The following is a 21523-nucleotide window of genomic DNA, read 5'->3' as shown; positions in this document are numbered from 1 at the left end:
TCTCCTGAACAGAACTCCTTTGTAAGTGGGGGACTCATTATACTTCTTTATATGCCACTGTGTGCCTAACTCCAGGAATTCTGAAGTTTTTAAAATACATTTTCTCCATCTTTCAACACTACTAATGGCTGAATAAGGCCATAATGGTTCATTCATTCATTGATTCATCCCACAAATAACAGCTCAAAAAAGCAGCTATATGAAAGTAGTCAGGGGGGCCAGGGATTTATTTAGCTCAGTGGCGCCTTGCCTTCTTTGCAAGGTTAAGGTCCTAAGTTCGATCCCTGGTACTGGAAAAAAAAAAAAGGTAGTCAAGAGTGAATAGAAACAGTCATTCTAGCAAGGAATATATACTCACAGAAGGAAAGTTATGTGGCATGAGTTTGCGCTTTTTGCTACTTACACTTTGAGGTCAAGTTAAGTGGCACAGACACTGGTCGAAAAACTATAATCTTTATGGCCTAGAATCTGTATAAATAGGCCTAGTCATATGACAGTCTAATTATTGAAAGCATCAAGAGAAATGCAACACATTACACACAGGACAAATAACTGTTTGTTAATGTCAACTTTCCATCAAAAACTACAGAAACCAGAAAAGAATGTTAACAGATTTAAAGTTTAAAGAATTTAACAGATTTTAAAGGGGAAAAGCTGAGAGACATGGTCACCCATACATCAGCTGAAAATATCTTTGAAGAATGAAAGTAAACTCAAGATAATTTCAGATGAAGAAAGCTGTCTTAAGTTTATAATGTAAATACATAATACTTAATAGAAAATGAGAGGAGAAGGAAGTACATGGATCTGTGTGGTTATGAAGTCCCTATTTTTTAAGTAGTGGTACCTTACGTAGCCTATGAAAACTTAATATGTATTATAATACGTAACAATGAGAAATACAACATATTATAGCTTCAAGGAACAACAGAAAAATTGTTAGGATAGCCAGATTGGGTGGTACATGCCTATAATCCCAGTACTTGGGAGTCTCGGCCAGAAGGATTTCTGTGTATTCAAGGCCATCCTGAACTACATAGTGAGACCCTGTCTCAAAAACTCAGAAAAGTAAAAATACAAATATATAAAAATACCAAAAACAAATTTTTGAGGACAAAAAAAACAAGGCAAAAAAGAACAGATGGGATAGTAGTAAACAAATAACAAAATGAAAGACCCAAATTTACCATATCAGTAATTACACTAAACACTAAGGAGTAAACAGTCCTATGAAAATGCTTAAGTTGTCAGAATGGATAAAAAGTCAGGCTCAGCTATATATTGTGTGATATATTTAAAATGGGTCTGCAAAGCCTTGGACATTTTTCCCTGGGTTGGATTTAATGACTCATATGTAAGGAGCAGAAGAGGCAGAGAGAGAGATGTCTGACCTCAAATACTAGGTCATACTAGGTAAGGCCTTGCTCTCCCTTGAGTTGCTGGCTCTGCAAAGGCCTATGTAGAGAGGCTCAGGTGGAAAATACCTTCGCAGTGACCTGTTTTCCAAATTATCAAATGATACATTAGAACTATTCTATAAAGTCCCTTAATGGCCCCAATTGCATTGATGCTTCTGTGTTTGTATGAAAGACAGCTAACTTGTTTTCTCCTTTGCTGTAGATTTCCAATGCACACAGTCAGCAGATGGACGATCTCTTTGATATCCTCATAAAGAGTGGAGGTAGGTCACAGGCCATCCTCTTCCCTCAGGTGTGCATCACCATGCTCAGCTTCATGACAGTTTTCCTCTAGAGCTCACAGCTTTTCTTTAGATACTGAGAAACATCTAAGTCAAAATCCCACTGTTTTAAAATTTGTTAAACTTAGGCCTTTAAAACAACTAACTATAAATGGAGGAAAAGCCATTGATTCAGCTACAAGCAGTAACATATTAGATTTATCCATAGATGTATCCCTGCTAAGTAGACCATCTTGAAGCAACAAAGTAAAACCAGATTTGCCTGTCATTGTCACGAGATGAGACTATTCCAATCCAGCTTTAATTCTGTACCCACCCAGTTGGACTATTGCTTTAGTAAATTTCAGAAGCAATGCTAAAGCACTTTCTACATATAATAGAAAGTTATAGATTTGTAATACACGGTATTCCAAAGAAGTGTTAGCCACAAAGTCAAGAATATCTCTGCCATAGCTTACATGTCTTTAAAAACAAGTGTTAAAGGGCCAGGGATTTAGCTCAGTGGTTCTGGTCCTGAGTTCGATCCCTGGTACCCCCAGAAAAGTTCATATAGTGTTGGGGATGTACCTCAGTGGCACCATGCCTGCCTCATAAGGTCCTGAGTACCAAAAAAAAAGTTCATATAAACTCAGAAAATAAAGCCAAAACCAAAAAAGAAGCAAGCAGATGATTCACCTTATCTTATAAAGGTTAAAGGAGCCTTACTAAGCTTTAAATCAGGAATTAAATAAGATGAAATGTGTCTTCCCAGAACTTTATACACAATGTATATGGCTAAACTGGGGACACAGTTCAACTATAATGATTTTTTTAGTGAAGAAAAAAGGATTAGCTTTTTCATAATGTCTGTGCACGAACTCAGGAGATACACACTACCTGTTCACTTCAAGGGTCTCATGCTGCAGCACAACAATTCAGAAGCCCACCTTATAGCCTTATATGAATGAGCATAAAGACCCAAAGACCAAATAATCCAAAACCATTGATTCCTACCTGGTGGGACCGAACTGCTTTCAATGCTTAGTCGTACTGTAAAGAACTGGGAGCACATCAGAATATAATAAATATATATGTTTATCAATTTAACTAAAATGACCCATCATCTTAAAGGCTATCAAAGATTATACCCAACTAACACCATTCTTTTTCTACCTCTAAGATAAAAGTGACCAGAATCACAAAATAGCAGAATAAATGTTCTAGCAATAAAAACTTTAAGATGGTAGTAAACATTTACTAGTTACTTTGTTTCACAGAGATTTCCCTTCCTATAAAAGAAGAGCCTTCTCCAATTTCCAAAATGAGACCAGTGACAGCCAGCATCACCACAATGCCAGTCAACACAGTGGTGTCCCGGCCACCACCCCAAGTTCAAATGGCACCACCTGTATCCTTAGAACCTATGAGCAGTTTATCTGCCAGCTTAGAAAACCAACTAGAAGCCTTCTTGGATGGAACTTTACCTTCAGCCAATGAAATTGCTCCACTACCAAGCAGCAGTGAAGACAGAGAGCCCTTCTCTCTGATTGAGGATCTCCAGAATGACCTACTGAGCCACTCCAGTGTGCTGGACCATTCACACTCACCCATGGAGACTTCTGAGGCCCAGTTTGCTGCAGGTACTCCCTGTCTGTCTCTTGACCTTTCAGACTCAAACTTAGACAACATGGAATGGCTGGACATCACCATGCCCAACACATCCTCAGGACTTACTTCTCTCAGCACCACTGCACCAACTATGTTCTCTGCTGACTTTCTAGACTCCCAGGATCTACCATTACCATGGGACTAACTTCACAGGTTGCCTGTCTCAGAGTTCATGAGGTTTCAGAACAAGAATTGAGAGGTCAGTTTTTAGAGATAGCTATATAGTTGCATTACTGCAATCAAAATATGTTGTCATGGATGGAAAGTCATAGCCTGGAAACCAAGTTTGAAAACATTTCACTGTATTTAGCAGTGAATTTCTGCAGTGTAATATAGCACAGGGCCTTCTGAAAAATACACTATCCAAGAAGACTCCTCTGTTGCTCCAGACTGTAGTAAAGAGTGAAAGAACCACCTTTTGACAAACATAAGAGTAATGTATGCAGGAAAATGACACTAGGATTCCCTTTAATCAATTACATTTACACCTGTGTGGTCACTTAATGGCCCTAAGAGGCAGACAGCTCCTCTCACAAAACAAATCTGCTGTGAGGGCTGAGAGAGGTCCCTGCACATGGCACTTCTGAGAGGAGCCTGAGCGCATCCCAGATACAACAGGGCCAGAGGCAGTGGCGAGAGCTGGCCAGTTCAGTGACAGCTACCAGCTGAAGAGTTGGGGTTCCATTCAGAAACCTATGTGATTTTTTTTGTGTTATAGTTTATTTTGTGATTTGGGAGTCTCACTTTAGATTTCCAAATTTAAGTGGAAGATATTTAACCATAACCAGATGTTATACACAACCCACTGTAAAAAGTCCAGGTATACTGATAACACTGAAAATTTTATTAGCAGCCCTCTGGGTGTATTAGATTGGTTTTCCTGTGTATATCAGACCTTTGTATGTACACTTTCATGTTGTGATCTGTACAGCCTACATTAATTAGGATAAGGAAATGGATACACAGTTGTCCTACTTCTTTTATCAAAATGCTTCTACAGTACTTGAGCCACATGCATTTTTTTCTATAAAAGACTTGCTGACTAATTTTCAGGTAACCAGACCCATCTCAAAGAATCAAGAAAAAGGTTTTAGCATGAAATAACTTCCTGAGCTAGGGAGGCAGGAGAATAAGAGGTAAGGGGAAAGTGTCATGAGCCCAGGACATTCCCACCCTGAGCACAGATGAGGTTGGCTGTCCTTTTCTGTCGCAGATCCCTGGTTCTCCTTTAGCAGGCTTGTAACTGGATATCTTCGCATACTCTGCGTTATCAGCCTAAGATTAAAAACTGGACATTTTGTTAGTTTTTTATATAGGAAAAAGTTTTCATGTTTGTTGAGTAGTTTCTGATGAATTTTCTAAAATGCCAACTATAAGGCTTCCTACATTATTTCAATTTACTCATTGACATATATGCAAAATGTAAATGAACAAAACTGAACTCTTCCAAAGGAGCATGGATATTTTTATTCAGTAATAATGCCATGCTTTCCACTTTACTGTTAACTTGCTTAAACCTTAGAGTCAGAGCAATCCCAGAGTCACTAATAGTTAATGTTCCAGTGATGTGCTGGCTGCACTGACCCATTGTTTGGAAAGAATTTGTGAATTGTTTTGGGGTTTGTGTTTTGCCTAAAAGTGATTTTATTTCCAATTTTTTGTTGTGTATAAATTTTACATGTGACAAAAAGTCTGCTTTTCCAGCATGAGCGTGCTGGAGCCTTTTACTAATTGACATTTGAGGCTCCAGGGGCTAACAGTGCTCACGTGCCTCCCAGACATGAGGCTGCTTTGCTCAGCAGTGAGTGGCTTAAGTGTTTAGACATTGGTAATCCAGTGCACTGACTGTAGCAACTCTGTTAACCAGAATACTGCCCACTCCCGACCAAGCCCAGCAGGCTTACTCTGCTGGAGGTGAATGAAGCCTCAGTCAGCCCCAGTGACACTGTCTCTCCAAGGCAGAGCTGCTTGATAAGGAAGGGGATTTTCCAGTGGGAGGTCTTGGCCCTGGGTTTTGGCTGAGGGCATCTGTCTGGGGTTATCAGGGCCATACTTAGAGCCTGTGAGCATCTGTTTATTCAGATTTGAATGGCTTATTAAATTAGCAGTAAATACCAGTGGGACTGCAGGGGCAACTGAACATGTAGTGCTGTTAACTTGTAAGCATAGATAATATTCTAGTGCTTGGGTCCCTTTATGGCTTTTTTAAGATAGGTTTTGAGATATGCCCTAGGAAGATTGCTCTCCAAAAACACACAATGCCATGTGAAGCATGCCATCTCATTGGCATTTCAGTCAGAGCAGGCTGAAGTGCCCACTTGGCACGTGGATTCACGGTCACCTCATTTTCAGAAATTGAAGAATCCTAGCCGTGAACCCACAGCTACCATCCCACTCACCCCATTCTGCATGGCCTCTTCACTGCCAGCAGATACCTGTGACGTGAGTGCTGCTCTCCAGGACCCACCCCCGTGTTCCAGGCATGCATGTGACATGACCAAAGACCAGACCCTGTCAACAAGGCCCTTTAACCTGACTGTACCTCGGGAAATGCAATGGGAAAGGGTGTGTTTACTCCACGTGACTTTTTGTTTAAGGTTAGTTTCACAGCCATTAAAGCACAAGTCAAAATAGCCAGTTGAATTTTCACTATGCATGTGTGTAGTTTAGACGTGGTACTATTGTGTATTATATTGCAGAGTATCTTATTGCCAAGAAAATAACTCCTAGAAATGTATTGTGTCACATCCCTTATTTCCCTGCATATTCTCAAAACATGGTAGTATTGATCTTTTCTTTGACTGTACATAGGCATCAAATCATCTTATTGGGGGTGAGATGGACAAAAAGAATTAAAGCTTCTAGAAAATTTTGGAAGTATAGGGACACGTGGGCATCTCATGCATCTTAGTAAAGCATGTATCTTCTAGGAAGCCTCTTGGGACAGCGTCAGCAGTGCCTGTTCTAGTGCTTTCCTGAAATGTTTTATCTACTTAATAGTATTTGCTACATAACTGTATACAGACATATTCTGAATCTGTAAAATTCTTTGCTCTGACACTGTTTGTTTGTTCCATATGAGTATTTTAGTAATACTAAGAGGTCTTGTTCAAATTTCCTTTTTAAAAGTTGCATGGCTCTGTGACTGGTGTGACTGACACTTACTGGCTTTTAGAAACTGGGGCAAAGGCAGTCTGGTGTTGCCCCAGAGCTGCATCTCAGGAAGGCAAAGTCATGGAAATAAGATAGTGCCATGAAGCAGGTAGTCAGCAGACACAAGTGACACGTGAGAGCACATTACCCGTTTTGTCAGCACAGCTGACCTACGCTTCCGCTGCCCTCAGCCCCTGATCATTCCAGGCAACACTTACTTCAGGGTCCTTTCAAAATTCCCAGGTAGGAGCTAAGCACAACAGCTAATAAAGCAGCTGTCCCCAAAAGTGAGAGGGCAACCTCTTTCCCGTCTCGGAATGGATTTATCCTTAGAGAAGAGGCACAGCACTTTGGCAGGGTTGAAGATAATTGAGAGCAGCCCACACTTCAGCGTCAGTCTCCTGCCACTTCCGCCGGCCCTGGTAGTGGCTGGCCTCAGGAGCGCCTGGCTGTCAGTAATGTGAGGAGCTCCTGACTCTGCTACGGACTGTAGAGAATGTAAAGAGTAGTGATTCAGTGTACTAACAAAGCAACATGGGTTAGGGAAACCAATTTCACAAATAACTGTTGCTATCACTACACACATGAATGCTAAATACCGGCACAAATTGACCCACTGCTCTATAGGACATAAAATAGCCCCAGATGATCCAAGAATAGTAACTGGAAGGTCAGGTTTACCAAGGAACATAGCTTACCAGAGCATACATGTGTATTTGGAGAGCATCCTAACTGTATTTCAGCTGATCTTTTAAATGATTACAGTTAAAACTGGAAAACAGGATGCAGTAATTTTTTTTCTGGTTCAAACCTTCAGTCATTACTCACTGAACAATCTTTCTTGGCTGCATTTTTTTTTTTTTTTTGGTAAATGACTGACTACTGGCAGTAAGCAGGTCCACATTTATTCCCCACTCAGCCTTCTTACAGTATCTGAGGAAATGCACCACTGCAAAGTGTTTCTACCTGAAATCTTTCATTGAAGGCCTAACTCAGAAAGCTGCACATGTTTACAAAAGAGCTCTTATCCTCCAACCACATACACTGCTCTGTGAATCATGATTGAAAAATGTCAGTTTTAATTAGTTTCATTCATAGGAAAATGGATACATATTGAGGATATACTCCTAAGTGAAATAAATAAGTCACACATGTGTAAATACCAAATAGTTTCTCTGGTGTGAATAAACTATAACAGTACATAAGATCCTAATGAGATAATTGACAATGTGAAATAGGAAGAAAGGGACTAAAGGTGTAGGCAAAGTGGGAAGGGGCGGGGAAAGCTAATAAGGGAAAAGAAAAAAATATGAGAAAATGAAAAAATGGAAATGAAGCGTTTGTAAAGGAGGAGAGGGGGTGAAGGGAGGGCAGGGACAAGGGGAAAAAATGAGAACCAAGACCTGTCATATAGGTACAAGACCCCAATAATAAATGTAACTATACTGTATACCTAAAATGTACCGGTTAACTCAATGAGGGAAAAAAAAAAAAAGAAAAATGGCAGTTTTGAGAAATAGGATGGCAGTCTGAGATCTACAAGATGCTGTCTAGAATCAAGTAAACTGTTATTGGAGATGTCAACACAGCCATAGTACGTAACAGAGCTTTATGCCAACTACTAAGACAAAGCTTTAACAAAGTTTAGAGACTCACCGAATGCATAACAATTACCTCTCTACATTTTGCTGTAAGGAATCTTAATTTGGTAGGAAGCAGAAGCATTTAGAAAAGGATTTAGTATCTACCAAAAGTACTTGACCTCAAGTAACCAATAGTAATGCAAAATGCTTTAAAGGAACCAAAGGCATTGCCAAGTATTTGCCAAAAGGAGGCACTTTTTGTTTAAAATTTGAGACTAATGCAATCTCAAAACTCAGTCCCAAAAAGGTATTATCCATTTAAAGTTATAATTTTCACACAGATGTAGATACTTCCCTGTTGTTTTTATGTAAAATAGTATAGAGTTGTTTTGTTGGTTTAAGGATAATACATATTTGGTAGTATTACAAAGTTCCTTTCTAGGTAGAAACTAGTTTTCTTGCTTGAAATACAAATGCAACATGATAGGTATTATATTCATTGTCACATTATGTCTTAGCATCTCACTTTATGAAAAAGAGAAAAGATACCGATCTTCAGAGCCCTGCTTGTTAAAAGCACTAGTTTAATAAACAAAAAGTTATGGCAATCGGGGGGTCCATTCATGTATTGCCTTTATGTTGTTTCTTATAAGAAAAACCATGATGCCTTTGTATTTGCTGTTTGCACCCCTGGAATCAATTCCATATCATGTTTGAATGCCATACATTTTGCACATGTACTGTACATAGGTAATGCATACTGTATTTTTATATGTGTACACATTTATCATCAAATCTTTTGTACATAGTGGCAGTATCGTAGATGATCGGGAAATGTTTGATATCTCAGCAATTTTGCATTTTTGTGTTCCAAATAAAAAACATTTTGACGTATAACAATTTTTGCTGTGCAGAAGACAGAACACATCCGGTGGGTGAGGGGCCATGGCGGACCTGTGGGATGGGGCAGATCCAGGAAGAAACACATGCTTTAGAACACAGCTCCAGCAGAGCCACTGGGAAAAGCAAGCAGAACATCAGAGCAGGTTTTATAGATCACAGGTAAGTAAGCCATCTTTCCTGGGTCGGGAACCGTGACACACAGAACAAACTCACGGGTACTCACAGACAAAGAACACATCAAGGTTTACAGGGAGTCACATTCATTCTCCTACATCATAAGGAAGTGCTGAGTGAAAGGCAGTAAAGTACTGTCTATTGTTCTCCCTAGAGATTGATTATATAGATAGATACAGAGTCTGCCAAAAATTGTACACACACTTCAGCAGTTTGCCATACAGTACTAATGTCTGGGAGCTCATGGCCACCACTTTGAGCACCCCTTGTAATTGTAGAGGCCAAAGGTAACTTGAGTTAATCTCGTGATGTATATTTATACAAGTTTTCCTTCTCCTGGTGTATGTATTTCCTTGGCAGACTCTATAATTATATATATATATATGTGACTCACCCTCTGATGGTAAATGTACCACTAAAATTTCTGAAAGACCCAAAATTGGGTCCTTAAATTTAACCAGCTTTCAAAATCAACAGTTTATATAAGGAGTTTTTATACACCATATAAAAAGGACTTTACAGTTCACTTAAAGTTTTTTGTTTGGTTGGGGGGTTGAAGAAGGGGGTTGTTGTGTTGTGTTTTGTTTTGTTTTTGAAGACAGCATTTAATCTCAACCTGAAAGCCTATGGTTAAAACAGAATATTGTATTTTCTTCCTTGCTTGGAAGAAAAAACAATGAGTAATGACAGACAGCTATACCTGTGATAGCCCTAAACTAAGAAAACAGTCAGTCTCAGCCACAGGGGATAAAGACAGTTGATTATGGAACATTCACTATTTATGACACTTAGGGTACAAGAGAGCAGCCTGACAAACCAGGAAATAGATGATGTTTCCACAGGGCCAAGACATTTGTAACATCTCCTGTATTAAGAGATCTTACCCAAAGGGAGAGACACTAGACATTATTCATGGCAGAGAAAGAGGCACCAGAGGCAGCACAGAAAGAATTCTGAGGGTTCCAAGGAGCAAGCAAAGGATGGAGCAGGGAACGCAAGAAGAGACCCCTTGGAAAACTCGGTTCCCTGGACCTTGACAACTGTGTGCTAGGCAAAAGGCAAGGTGCTGGAGAGTGGCCACAGAACAAAATCCATGAAGGACGTACAGACAGTCAACCTGAAAAGGCAGGTAACGGTGGGCCAAGGATTTCCAGCCCTTGAAGGGTATAGAATCTTCTGCAGATAGTTTTTTTCTTTAGTAATATCAAACCTAGGAAAGCTTTTCAGATATTGGACAGAGTCATTATGTAAATTTGTAAACCTCTGCAGCCTGCTGGCTCTGGAATCAAGATGAAGGCCAAAGCATTTGCTAAGAGACACATTCACATACTTATTGATACCTGTGTGAATGAGAGCCAGTCCACATTATACTAAAACGCCAACATAAGACCAGAAGATGATGGATTCCAGGATGTACCTGTCACCAACAGTTTTCCCAGGTCACACAAACAGCTTCTGTCTAATGGATACTGATTTTAATTTCATTTAACTTTCAGAAAGAAGCCTCATTTTGCTATCTTTGATACCCTTGTGTTAATTTCAATGACAAGTTAATATGAAAGCTGCACTGTGTAATTAGACAAGAAACAAGGGCACTCCTCAACTTAGGATGCCCTATTTGTTGGGTATATCTGTATATAGGATGCCCTATTTGTTGGGTATATCAGATGATTCCTATGGGAAATCTGTTGGTGATGGCCCTGTAGATGACAAATCCGGTGTCCTGCTGTCAGTACACATATAGAAAGCTTGTCAAGCATCCAGAACGTGAACAATTCAAATGCTGGCACTGTCCAGTGCAAAGATGAAAACTGAAGGAGAGGAAGGACTCTCCTCCAGGTTAGTCATTAAAAATATAATATAACGTGATTCAGAGATTCAGATGTAGGCCTTTGAGGGCTTTGGTGTATTTTCTTACGGCAGAATAGACTGTCAAGTGACACTAAGACTTGCAAGCAAAGCTCATCTGCACACGTGGTTCTCTGGACAGAAGTGAGAACAGCTTCATGACAAAAGTTTTTAAGCACTAGAGGTCTGCAAAGCTGGCCTTATTTTCCTTGCTTAAATTATGAGTAAGCAACTTGGAAGGTTAGTCAGAACTTTCAATTTGACAAAGGTACCGAAGCTACAGTGGGGATACCAGAAAGCTTCCATAAACCAAATGCCACACCCCCTTCTCACCACACTCTTGCCAATGAACAGAAACATGGTTGGAGACAGAATAACACCAAATATATATTAAGTATGTCACACACTTAATTTGTATCACCTCATTTAATCAAGTCTTTGAGGTGGAAACTCTTACTACCCCACTTTATAGATAAACTAAAGACCAAGAGGGTAAATACCACAAAGTCAACGCAGCACAGATTTGAAACTCAGCTTCAGAAAACCTAAAACCAGACCATTTTCATCTATTCAGCCCCTAACAAGATGATCAGATTGATGGGCTGGGGATTTAGTTCAGTGGTTCGGTGGCCTGCCTTGCAAGCACAAGGACCTGAGTTCAATCCCCGGTACCACAAAAAAAAAAGAAAAACAACAACAACAACAAAACGATGATCAGATTGAATGATATATTAACAGAAATTTCTCAGTTCTAGCCTGGAAGTGCAAGCACATTCAGTCCAACCTCTATTTCCAAGATGGTGCCCTTTTGCTGTGTCTTCACCTAGATAAAGGGACCATCACTGTGTCCCCACATAGCAGGAAGGACAGAAAGCCAAAAAGGACCAACAGACTCCCTCACGCCATTTGTAAGAGTCTAATCACTTCCCAAAAGCTGCACTTCTTAATATTGCGTTATTGCATTGAGGATTAAGTTTTAACAGTTTTGGAGAGACACACATTTCAACCACAGCAACATTTCTATAGACATACTACATTAAAAAAAACTCTACCTCTGCTCAGATACTTTGCAAATACAATGGGTTGACTCATGTCAATTGTGAGGTTCGTCCAAACGACCTTGATTAGACACCAGTCTCTCATCTCTCAAGCCCCCTCAGTCTCACATTGTGCAAAGTAGCTGGTTAATAGATGGTTAATGGCATCCACAGTATGGCTTTTTGCTAGGTTAAGTCCTGCCCAGAACCTGGGTACCAAAAGTAGGATATCTTAAGTGAACCCAACTGGGCCATGCAGAATGACTTGTTATTAAACACTAATTATACTGGGACTTCTGTAACCATTTGAAAATAAAAATGCTAAAGAATTACAGAACAACTTAAAAGTATTTAGCAAACTTAAAGATACACAAACTCAGTGCCCGAGCAATTCAACTTTGTTATAGATCCTTGAGATCACAGATGTATGCAGGAACAAACAGTAAAGCAATTCTACAAAACAGGAAGTTGCCCACCCCCCCATCTTTCAGTAGGAGAAACCATTAAACACCACTTCACAAGATACAAAATTCCATTGCATTTTTATACAGGAGCAATGAGTAAACCATAAACACAAGTAAGAAAACAACTTAGCATCAAAAAGAACAAAATACTTAGGAAGTGATTTAACTGAATAATTATAAGACATACTCTGAAAGTTATAAAATGTTGCTGAAAGACGACAGATAAATGAAAGACATCCCAGGTCTACAGGTCAGAGGCTTAATGTTGGTAAAATGGCAACATCCCCCTAAACTTATCTACACATTAAACACATTCCCTATCGGAATCCCAGCTCGCTTGTTTACTGGAATGGACAAACTGATCATAAAAGTCAGGACATTTGCGAGATCCAAAGAAGTCTTGAAAAAAGAAAGTTGAGAGATACACTTTCTAATTTCAAAACTTTCTATAAAACTACAGCACCCAAAGTATAGTACTGGCATAAGAATGAGATCCAAAGAAGTCTTGAAAAAAGAAAGTTGAGAGATAACACTTTCTAATTTCAAAACTTTCTATAAAACTACAGCACCCAAAGTATAGTACTGGCATAAGAATAGACATTCAACAGAATAGAATTTAGAGTCCATATTTATGGCCCGTAGATTTTTTATAATAGTACCAAAACTTTGGCACCTAGGGCCGAAGTTACAAGCAAGGAAATAGAATATATAAATTCCCACAAAGAGGCAGAGGTGAGAGTTGCACAAAAAAGACATGTAAGCAACTGTGTATGTGGAGGAATTCCCACATGCAAAGAATCAGGGAAGGTACATGCAAAGAAAAGCTCTGAGAGGGCCCTAAACCTTCAAGGCAGGCTGATCAGTGATAGTCTCCCTTTCATACTGCCAGCCCACAACCAAGAAGAGAAGCAGCTGTTTGGTTTTTCAGATATCCAATTGAAAAAAAAAAGAAAGCATGGCCTATTCAAAGGAATAAAATACATCTCCAGAAACTAACCCCAAAACACAAGCTTTGTACTTATTTTTCAAAAACTTTAAAACAAGTGTCTTGAACTGGATGTGGTAGCATACATCTATAATCCCAGCTATTCGTGGAGCTGAGGCAGGAAAAAAAATCACAAATTCAAGGCCTGCGCAGGCAATATAACAAGATCCTATCTTAAAAACAAATATTCATGTACACACAACTGCTTTAAATATGATCAACTATCTGAAGGAGACGACAGAGAACTAAAGGAAATCAGGGGAATGATATGTGACAAAAGGTGACTATAAGAGACAAATAACAAATACAAAGTCTATAGATATATATATGCAAAAAATAAATTGAAAACTTCATTACAGGAGACTCAAGCAGAAGAAAGAAATCAGTGAATCTGAAGACAAGTCATTTGGAAACAGCAAATCTAAGAGACAACAATGAAATGCCAAAGAAGACACAGAAGTGAACCAGAGGCTCAGGGTCTTATGAGACATCATCACCCCCGTGGCATAAACCATACACGATGCGCCATAAACCCTATTTGAGTCACAGGAAAAGTTCAGAGATGATTTTGGGTGCACATGGAGGTGGTGGTGTTTAAGTAATGGCTAAAACTCTCCAAAACTTCAGGAATTACGTAGATACACATATTCCAGAACTCTAAAGTCTCCAAGGAGTATTAACTCAAAGAGATCCACACCAAGACACATAAACTGTCTAAAGTCAAATAGAAAGAGAAAAATCTTGGAAACATGGAGAGAAAAATGACTCGGTACTCATAGAAAGGATCTTTAAGAGGTTTGCACATTTCTCAGAATCCTCATACCCAGAAAGCTTGAGATGTAGCTGAGTGACAGCATACCATGTTTGGCATACATACGGCCCTTGGTTTAATATCCAGCACCAAAAACAAACAATAACAACTCGTAGCCAAAAAGCAGTGAAGAAGATAACTGAAGTGCTGAAAGAAAAAAAAAACAAACTAGCAAGTGAAATTTTCACATAATAGCAACATATCCTTTCAAAATTAAGGAGCTGTTAAGATATTACCAGGTAAAAGCTGTAAGAGTTCATCTCTGCTAGATCTGCCCTTCAGGAAATACAAAGAATATCCATCAAGTTAAAATGGAAGGATGCTAAGTAGTAACTCACAGCTATATAGAAATACGAAGTCCTCTGGCAAGGTAAGCACATAGTTTAACCATGTAGGGTTTTTTTTTGGTACCGAGAATCAAATTCAGGAACTTGTGTTTACGTGGCAGGTGTGGCACCACTGAACTAAATCCCCAGCCCCAGAACCATACCTTTGAGCAAATGGATTCAATAAATATCTACAAAGGGTTCCACCCAACAACAGAATATACCTTTTTTTCTCAGTGGCACAAAATGTTCTCCAAAGTAGACCATCTACTAGCCCATAAATACAAAAGAATCAAAATTATCCCTTGCACATTATCAGATCATAGTGCAATGAAACCAGAAATCAGTGTCTAAAAAAAATACAGAAATTATGTAAACAGTTGGAGATTAAACAATATACTTTGTGAGACATCTGCCAGAATCAAATGATAATGCCAAAAGAACATACCAGAACCTATGGGATACGAAGAAAGAAATCCTAAGAGGGAAATTTATAGCTGTGAATGCCCACATCAGAAAAATACAGCAAACCCTATAAATAACCTAATGTTGCACCTGAAGGTCCTAGAAAGACAAGCAGTCCAAATCCAAAGCTAGTATAAAGAAGGAAATTATAAAGATCAGAGTGGAAATCAAGACTAAGAAAAACATGCCGGGGATTTAGCTCAGCGGTTCGGTGGCCTGCCTTGCAAGCACAAGGACCCAAGTTCAATCAAAAAAAAAAAAAAAAAAAAAAAAAGACTAAGAAAAACAATACAAAGAATAAACGAACCAAAGAGCTGGTTATTTGAAAGCATAAGCAAAATAGACAGACCCTTGGTCAAACTTACCAAAATAAAGAAAGAAAAGACCCCTATCAGGCCAGGGATTTAGCTCAGTGGCACTGAGCCTGCCTCACAAGCACAAGGTCCTGAATTCAATCCCCAGTTCCAAATCAGAAAAGACCCATATCAATGCATTTAGAAATGAAAAGTGAAAATCACAGACACTGCTGAAATCCAGGAGTATTAGTAACTACTTTAAAAACTTGTACTTCAATAAATTGGAGAATTCAAAAGAAATGGATAGACCCAGATACATATGAATTACCAAAACTGAACCAAGAAGATATAAAAACCATGGACAGGTCAATAGTAGGCAATGGAATTGATGCAGTAATAAAAACACTACCACTTAAGGAAAGGCCAGGACCCAATGAATTTATCACTGAATTCCAGAGAACTTGAGGGAAGATCTAACGCCAGTTTCTCAAAGCCTTTAATGAAGCTGAAAGGGAAGGAGTACTGTCAAACTCATTCTTGGAATCTAGCATCGCCTTGATTCTAAAAAAGACTCAAAGGGAAAAGTAAAGGCCAATATTTTTAATTAATATAGAGGCAAAAATCCTCTTGATATTAGCAAACAGAATGCAACCTATCATTTAAAAGATCACACATCTGGATGAAATAAGCTTTATCCCAGAGATGTAAGGATACTTCAACACATGCAAATCATTAAATGTGACACATCACAACCAGAAACAAGGACACAAATCACACAATCATTTCACTGGACACAGAAAAAAGCCTTTCACAAAATCCAGCATCTATTCATGATTTTAAAACAAACCCTAAAGAGATACAAAATGATCTTATCTCAATCCAATAAAAGCCATTTATGACAAAATTTCAGTATCTTATTAAATAAGGAAAAGCTGAAAGTTTTCCCTCTAAATCAGGAATAAAACAGATATCCACTCCTCTTCAATATAGTACTTGAAACATTAGCCAGAGCACTCAGGCAAGAGAAATAAAAATTATATGTATAGAAAAAAAGTCAAACTATCTTTATTCGTAGTTGACATAATCTTTCCCATAGAAGACCCAAAAAGTTCTACCAATAAGTCTCAAAGAACTAATTTAAAAATTCATCAAGGTAGCAGGGTAAAAGTCAGAACACACAAAAATCAGTCATGTTCCTATATGTCAATAATGTAATCATGAAAAATAAGGAAAACAACATCAGGAAACATACATATAAATTAACCTAACCAAGGAAGTGAAAGATTTCTATAACTAGAACTATAGCATTCTGGAAAAGGAGACTGAACAGGATATCAGAAAATGGACAAATGTCCCTTGTTCCTGGATTGTCAAAATGGCCTTATCTGATATATATATATTTAATCCAATCCTAGCCACAATACCAACAACATTCCTCATAGAACCAGAGAAAACAATCCTAAAATTTATAGGGAACCAGGGGAAATCCAGAATAGCAAATGCAGTCCTAGTCAATAAGAAGAATGCAGGAGGCATTAGAATCCTGGACTTCAAGTTGTATTACAAAGCTACTATGATAAAAACAGCATGGCACTGGCATCAAAATAGACATTTGGACCAGGGGAACAGAACAGATGGTGCAGGAAAACACCCAGGTACATTCAGCCACCTGATCTTTGACAAAGGAACCAAAAACTGGAACAAAGATAGCCTCTTTACTAAGCGGTGATGGGAAAACTGGCTGTCCATATACAGAAGGTTGAATGCAGACTATCTCTCACCACGTACTAAAATAAAACTAAAATGGATCAAAAGCTAAAATACTAAAATAAGCACTTGAGTTGCTAAATGATAAAATAGAACCCCAACTATACAAGAACCAGTCAGTATCAAAAATCATCTGATTACATCAAATTAAAAAGCTGCATTGCAAAGGAAACAATTGGTAGAGTAAACAACCTAAAGAATGATTTTTTAAAAATTGCCAGCTACTTTTTGGACAGAGGATAATAGGATCTATAAAGAAAAATAAATCAGACACCCCTCCCCAAACAAAAAACTCAATCCAGGGCCAGGGATTTAGCCCAGTGGTTCTGCCACCTGCCTTGCAAGCACAAGGACACGAGTTCAATCCCCAGTACCAAAAAAAAAAAAAATTCAATCCAAAAACTGGCACTCACTAAGTCACTGAATTGCTGATCCTCTTACCTCAGCCTCAGCCTCCCAAACTACTGGGATTACAGAAATGCACTGTCATGACCAGCTGGAATAGCTCCATGTCTATCAGAAAAAATTTTAGAGATTTCAAAACAGAATATTATAGAAAGTCATTTCATAATAATAAACTGGTCAAAAGAAACCTAAATCTTTATGTATCTAACCAGATTCCAACTACAGGAAGCAAAAAGTTAAGTATAGAAAGCAAAGAAACAGAAAAATCCACACTTAAAAAGATTTCAATATTCTTTCTCAATAATTGGACGATCAACAGAAAAATCATTAAGGATAAAATGACAGTTTAAATTATACTACTAAGGAGTTCACGCTTGTTGAAGTGTAAAGAACACTTCCTTCAACAATCTACGTTCTTTTCAAAGGCCCATGAAACATTTATCAAGGAGACCATTTCCTGCACCACAAAAACAAGTCTCGATCAATTGAAAAGTATTAAAGTCACACAAAGTATATCCTTGGACCATAGAATTAAATTAGCAATGAACAGAGGAAAAGATCCCTGGGAAATCCCAAAATATTTAGAAACTTTTTAGCAAACTTCAAGATAACCCATAGGTCAAGTGATAAGTCTCAGGGAAAAAGAAAATATTTTGAATTGAATTAAAATAAAAACCAACATATCAAAAGGTACAATGTGCTCCTAAGACAGTGCTGTTTGTGAAAGGAAATTTATAGCACTAAATGGATACACTAAGAAAATGAGAAGAGCTTCAACTCATGCCATCAACTGTGACCTTAAAACTAGATAAAGAAAAGCAGAATAAAGCTAAGTGGAAAAAAAAGGAAATAAGCCAGGCATGGTGATACACACCTGTAATCCGGGCATCCAAGGAGTCTGGGACAGGAGAATCCAAGTTTTAGCCAAACTTGGGCAACTGAGAGACTTAGTAAGATCCTGTTTCAAGAGGTGAGATTCAGCGCAAAGGCGCTGGGTTCACTCCCTAGCACAGTGGACCCTCAACTTACAATCAGCCTGACATATGAACTTAGTTTAATTAATTAAGTTAATGGAAGATTCATCTACCTCTTGTTATCTCTAGCGTGTACCCAAGTAAACATCCACATCTCAGCTGTATTAATTCATAGCCAACTTGAGTTACAACCAGCCCTTGGGAGGGGAATGAGTAGGTAAGTCAAGGGTCCACTGTACCACAAAGAAAGGCAGGACTAAGAGTGAAAAGAAAGACAAAGAAAGAAAAAAGGAAGAAAAGGAAGGAAGAGAAAGAAAAGGAAAGAAGGAAGCAAGGATACAGATCAATGAAATAGAAAAGCAACAGGGAAGAAATCAATGGAATTAAAAACAAATTCCTGGAGATCAATACAATTGAAAAGCTTCTACCAAACAAATCAGGAGGACAAATGAGGATAAGAATGACCAATATGAGGAATGAGGTGAGTCACTATAGATTCTAGAAATATGAAATGCACAATAATACAAAAAAAGTTTTCATAAAAAAACTTTGGCAGGGGATTTAGCTCAGCAGTTCAGTGGCCTGCCTTGCAAATGCAAGGACCCAAGTTCAATCCCTGGTACCAAAAATAAATAAATAAACTGTCAGTAAATTTAATATCTTCGATAAAACCATTTCCTTGGATAATACAAACTATGAAGGCTCACTTAAGAAATAGGTCACCTAAGTACCACGGATTTAGCTCAGTGGTGCTGCCGCCTGCCTCACCAGCACAAGGTCCCAAGTTTGATTCCTGGTGCCAAAAAAAAGAAAGAAAAATAGGTAACCTGGAGCAGAAAGTGTGGCTTAGTGTAGAATGCTCACCTACAATGTGTGAAGCCCTGGATTCAACCCCAAGCCCCACAAAACAAAAAAAATTAGATAACATGATTAACTCAACTTCGAAAAGAAATTAACAGGGAAACATTTTTTCACAAGGAAAAATTCAGTGAATTCTGAGTCATTTATGGAAGAAATACCTCTTCTTCCCACAGAAACTCTTACAAGAACACTGAAAAGGAAAACACTGCCTAATCTGGTCTATAATGCTGATGTTACCCCAATACCCAAACCAGACAAAGCTGTAGCAGATATCATTGGCAACAAAGGGGTTCAACAGCAGAATCCCCCCTTTAAACTTCAAAGCAATCCTGCCCTGCACACACTAGTGAGATGATACACTAACACTGAGCAGAAACACCATGAGATTAAAACAAATCTCCTTCCAGTGAGAAGGGGCCTTCTGGGAGGCAGAAGTACACGAGCTGGACAGTTCGCTACTTTGATGTATGACGTCAGCTACAGGGCAGGTGGTCCTAGAAGATTAAAAAGGAACACAACTCCCTAGAAAAGCATTTCTAAGATAACCACATTTGCTAACTCAGACCCTTCCTGAGTCTTGATTCTTATAAAAACCCAACCTCACCCACTGCTGTCCTGCGGTTCACTGACACACTCCTAACTTTCTATATTCCTTAACAGTTTTCTTTTATTATCCCGGTCTCCAGCTGTCTGTCTTACTTTCTAATTGCTGGGACAAAACATCTGACACCCACAAATTAAAGGACAGGTTTCTTTGGGCTCATGCTTCTGAGAGATTCGGTTCATGGTCAGCTGACTCCAAGGCAGGAAGGACATGGGAAGGTCCAGCAGAGGAGAGCCGCTCAAGTCATGGCAGCCCCGAAGCAGAAAAACAAGGAAGGAGGCAGGTGGGGAGATGTATTCTTGCAGGTTACACCCACAGTAACCCACCTCTTTCAACAGGCCCCACCTCCTTAACAGCACACTTAGCTACAGATTTATGGACAGATTAATCCATTAGCCGGGCATGGTGGTGCACACACTCGGGAGGCTGAGGCAGGAGGATCACTGTGAGTTCGAGACCAGCCTGGGCTACATAGTGAGTTCCAGGTCAGTCTCAAGTACATAGTGAGACCCTGTCTCAAAAAACCAAAATAAATAAATGAATGAATAGATTAATCCATTGATGAGTGTAGCGCCCCTCCATGACCTAATCACCTTCCAGGAGCCCTGCTTCTGAACCCATGGGGCTCTGGGGGGACAGCCTCGATCTAAACCATAACACCAGCCCTCCATGTGCCATTCTGCATGGCAAAAGACATCACACTAGAAAAGTAAGTCACCATGAACAGCACTCATGACATGTAAAATTTCAAAACAAAGTTTTAACAAATTGGATCTAACAATATAGAGAGAGGTTACTATAACCTGATTGCTGTGGTTTAGGTCTAAAATGTCCCGGACCCAGCAGCCATTGCTCAAGCACCAGGAAGGTAGCTGCGCGGGCGCCCCTGAACCCCCATAATCCGCGCCCCCTGCACTCTCAGACCTCCTGACTGTGCAAGTCTTTGGACCCACTCTGCAAAGACAGAGGTGGTCATCAAGGGTATTTTTCTGAGTTCCCAACTTTGAACATCTTTAAAGAAAGGGTGGGGAAAACCTGTAATAGAATGTTGCGGAGTTCATCCATTCAGAAGGATGGGGAACTCAATCTGGGCCTTGCAGCCCGAGGTCAGTCAGCGTCATGGGGTTCAGCCATCAGCTAACTGAGACCAGGGGTCTTGCATCCTCGCTCTGTCTGAGCCATTAAATGGTAAATACACTATGTTGAAATTTTGTTCACTGCAGACATGTTCTGGACTGCTTCTTGATTTCAATTTAATTCAAATGATTTAAGGGTGATAGACTAGTGACTACCACAGGTGGTCAGTGTCCAAGTTGTGCTTGATCTCAATGTGTTGCTGATTGTATCAGTTGGGATAAAGCATTGAGGATGATTTGACGAGCTGCTTCTCTGATGTTATGAAGATGAGAATGTCTGTGGGTCGTTAGAGACACAGAAGCTAGGGTGCAACTATATCAGGAAGATTTGGGTGATAATCCAGAGATTAAACCAAGGACAGTCCAACAACAAAAATAAAAATGA

At 39.2% G+C, this 21523-nt stretch overlaps 1 protein-coding gene and 1 long non-coding RNA gene across 4 annotated transcripts in view; one reads left to right on the top strand and one right to left on the bottom strand.

Moving 5' to 3' along the window:
- Positions 1-3701, top strand: part of Mrtfb (myocardin related transcription factor B) — a 168719-nt gene extending 165018 nt beyond the window's left edge. For all 3 annotated transcript variants that reach the window (XM_010610018.3, XM_010610019.2, XM_010610021.2), the window contains 2 exons: positions 1621-1681; positions 2956-3701. In XM_010610018.3, coding sequence (XP_010608320.1) covers positions 1621-1681; positions 2956-3491 — 597 coding nt within the window. In that variant the 3' untranslated portion in view covers positions 3492-3701. The remainder of the gene's footprint in view (positions 1-1620; positions 1682-2955) is intronic.
- The window catches only part of LOC104852406, a 61614-nt gene that overhangs the window by 26969 nt on the left and 13122 nt on the right, over positions 1-21523 (bottom strand). The gene's annotated exons all lie outside the window — the stretch shown is intronic.

Source organism: Fukomys damarensis, unplaced genomic scaffold (genome assembly GCF_012274545.1).
Source record: "Fukomys damarensis isolate Sample0158 unplaced genomic scaffold, DMR_v1.0_HiC HiC_scaffold_34, whole genome shotgun sequence".
In the NCBI taxonomy this organism is placed as follows: Eukaryota; Metazoa; Chordata; class Mammalia; order Rodentia; family Bathyergidae; genus Fukomys; species Fukomys damarensis.
This window is presented reverse-complemented; position numbering and strand designations above follow the sequence as displayed.